This window comes from Gavialis gangeticus, unplaced genomic scaffold (assembly GCF_001723915.1).
Source record: "Gavialis gangeticus isolate Ggan-Ray unplaced genomic scaffold, GavGan_comp1, whole genome shotgun sequence".
NCBI lineage: Eukaryota > Metazoa > Chordata > Crocodylia > Gavialidae > Gavialis > Gavialis gangeticus.
The window spans coordinates 1,176,992-1,179,112 of NW_017729004.1; the positions used below are offsets into that span (position 1 = coordinate 1,176,992).

At 41.5% G+C, this 2,121-nt stretch overlaps 1 protein-coding gene across 1 annotated transcript in view; it reads left to right on the plus strand.

The window, feature by feature from the left end:
• The window catches only part of SMARCC1 (SWI/SNF related, matrix associated, actin dependent regulator of chromatin subfamily c member 1), a 200,010-nt gene that overhangs the window by 20,174 nt on the left and 177,715 nt on the right, over positions 1 to 2,121 (plus strand). The window contains exon 5 of the mRNA XM_019507918.1: positions 1,088 to 1,180. Within this exon, the coding sequence (XP_019363463.1) occupies positions 1,088 to 1,180 (93 nt within the window). The remainder of the gene's footprint in view (positions 1 to 1,087; positions 1,181 to 2,121) is intronic.

A 2,121-nucleotide genomic window follows, 5' to 3' on the forward strand; every position in this document is an offset into this window, starting at 1 on the left:
TTTTTCTTTAAGATAAAATTGAGGATCTGTGCAATCCTTTTTCTAGACTCAAATGCCAGAGTATGAAGATTTAAGAAATAATGTGGTCAAAATCTGTTAAATGGGTCCGCTCTTGCAAAAGGTAGACTACTTATGTGAAAGGAAAATGTTATTTAGGTAAATTTTACTGATGAGAAGTGCTGGATTATCAGGAGAGGAAATGGAAGAATAGCACTGTAAACATCAGCAACCCAGCTCATTCCAACTCTTGGATTGAGCAGATAGTTTGATTGTCCATTCAGTCATCGGCTCCTCTTGAAACTGCCCCAAAGGGTCCAGTTTCTGATTTTCTCTACTATGATCAAACTGAGACTTGCAACTTGCTTTGTGTGAGCCACTGAATAGCTACCAGAAAGTAGCTGTTAAACCTGAGGCTAGGTGGGTAGTCAATTTTTGACTATTCACCTGGAAGTGGAATAAACAGTATTCTACCACTAATCCCTTGTGCTGTGCAGCAGGTAGATGCCTTCCCCACCACTTGAGGAGGACAAATTAAAATGTTAGTATATTAGTACCACTGAGGATAATGCCATGATAATCTTGTAGGCATACTTTTAAAGTATTTTGGTAAAACCAAGAATGGGAGGAAAGGAATCCAAAATGTCACAGTATTCTTTAGTTTTTACTGATGTTTTATTTATATCTTTATATCTTTTGTTTCACTGTGATTCTACAGAGATAAATAAACATTCCCTTTAAGTAAATGCTTATTTAATATGGCTATTATCGCTGTCCTCAGTAGTATAGGATCCAGTACGCATTAGTACAGCAGGGTTAGACTCTAATCAGGGCTTTATTAAAGATGCTTAACAGTACTGCTGTAAGTGGAAAGTTAGGACCTAATCCAAAACACACTGAAGCTAACAAAAAGATGATTGGAACTTTACTAGGCTTTGAATTGAGCTGTTAAATGCAAGAACAAGCCAGTTCACGTGACAAGAGACTCACTATGAAGTTAAGCATTAGTGTTTAGTAGAAGAATTCCTGATGGATTCATATGCGTAGTCTACAAATGCTGGATTTAAAGTTCTGTCTGTTTCTCCTCTAGAATAATTGTTTGAGCAGACCAATCATCTACCTCATTCCAGATATAGAGCTGAAGTTGGCTAACAAACTAAAGGATATTGTCAAACGTCACCAGGTAATGGATATAAAGCTCATGCAAGTCTTTGTGGTGGTGTTTTTACATTTTGTGTGTTTGCAGCCATTGTTGTAAGGGGGACCTGTAGGTGTCATCCTAGAACTGTGCACCTAAGAATAAAGCAGGATAGAGATGGGAGTGTCTTAGGGAAAGGAGTACATGTGGGGGTCAGGAGGCCTGGATTCTGTCCCTGGCTGTCTTGGAGTTCTGAGGGTCCTTATGCATGTCACAAAGGTGCTTTGTTTCCCTGTCTTTCAAAATGCAGTAATACCTCATGCATAGGGAGGCTGACCACTTCACTTGTTCATATTACATTTAAGCCCTTTGATATCTGGAGTGTCCCCTACAAGCATGAACTCTGAGTATAGTACTTGCATTGCCTGCAGCAGTTTTTTCCAGCCAAATAGATGCTGCCTGAGGCAGGAGCTGACAATTTATCCAAATTTTAGACTTAAAGTTGGAGAAGCTAAACCTTTAAGCCAGAGGTGCTCTGATTTTAAGAGAACCCTGCCCAGTTAAAATAGAATCATAGAAAACAAGGGTTGGAAAGGACCTCAGGTGATCATCTGGTCCAAACCCCGTGCTCAAAGCAGGGTCAGCCCGAACTACATCCCATAGCCGGCTCTTAAAAACCTCCAAGGGTGGAGATCCCACCACCTCTCTGGGTAACCTGTTCCAGTGCTTTACTACCCTCCTTGTGAGAGTTTTTCCCAATATCCAACCTCAGCTTCCCTTGCTGCAGCTTGAGCCTATTGCTTCTTGTTCTGTCATCTGCCCCCACTGAGAACAGTCCAGCTCCATCGTCTTTGCACCCCTCCTGCAGGGAGTTGAAGGCTGCTATTAAATCCCCCCTCGGTCTTTTCTCCAGACTAAATCAGCCCAGTTCCCTCAGCCTCTCCTTTATAAGTCATGTACCCCAGCCCCTGAACCATTAGCCAGTA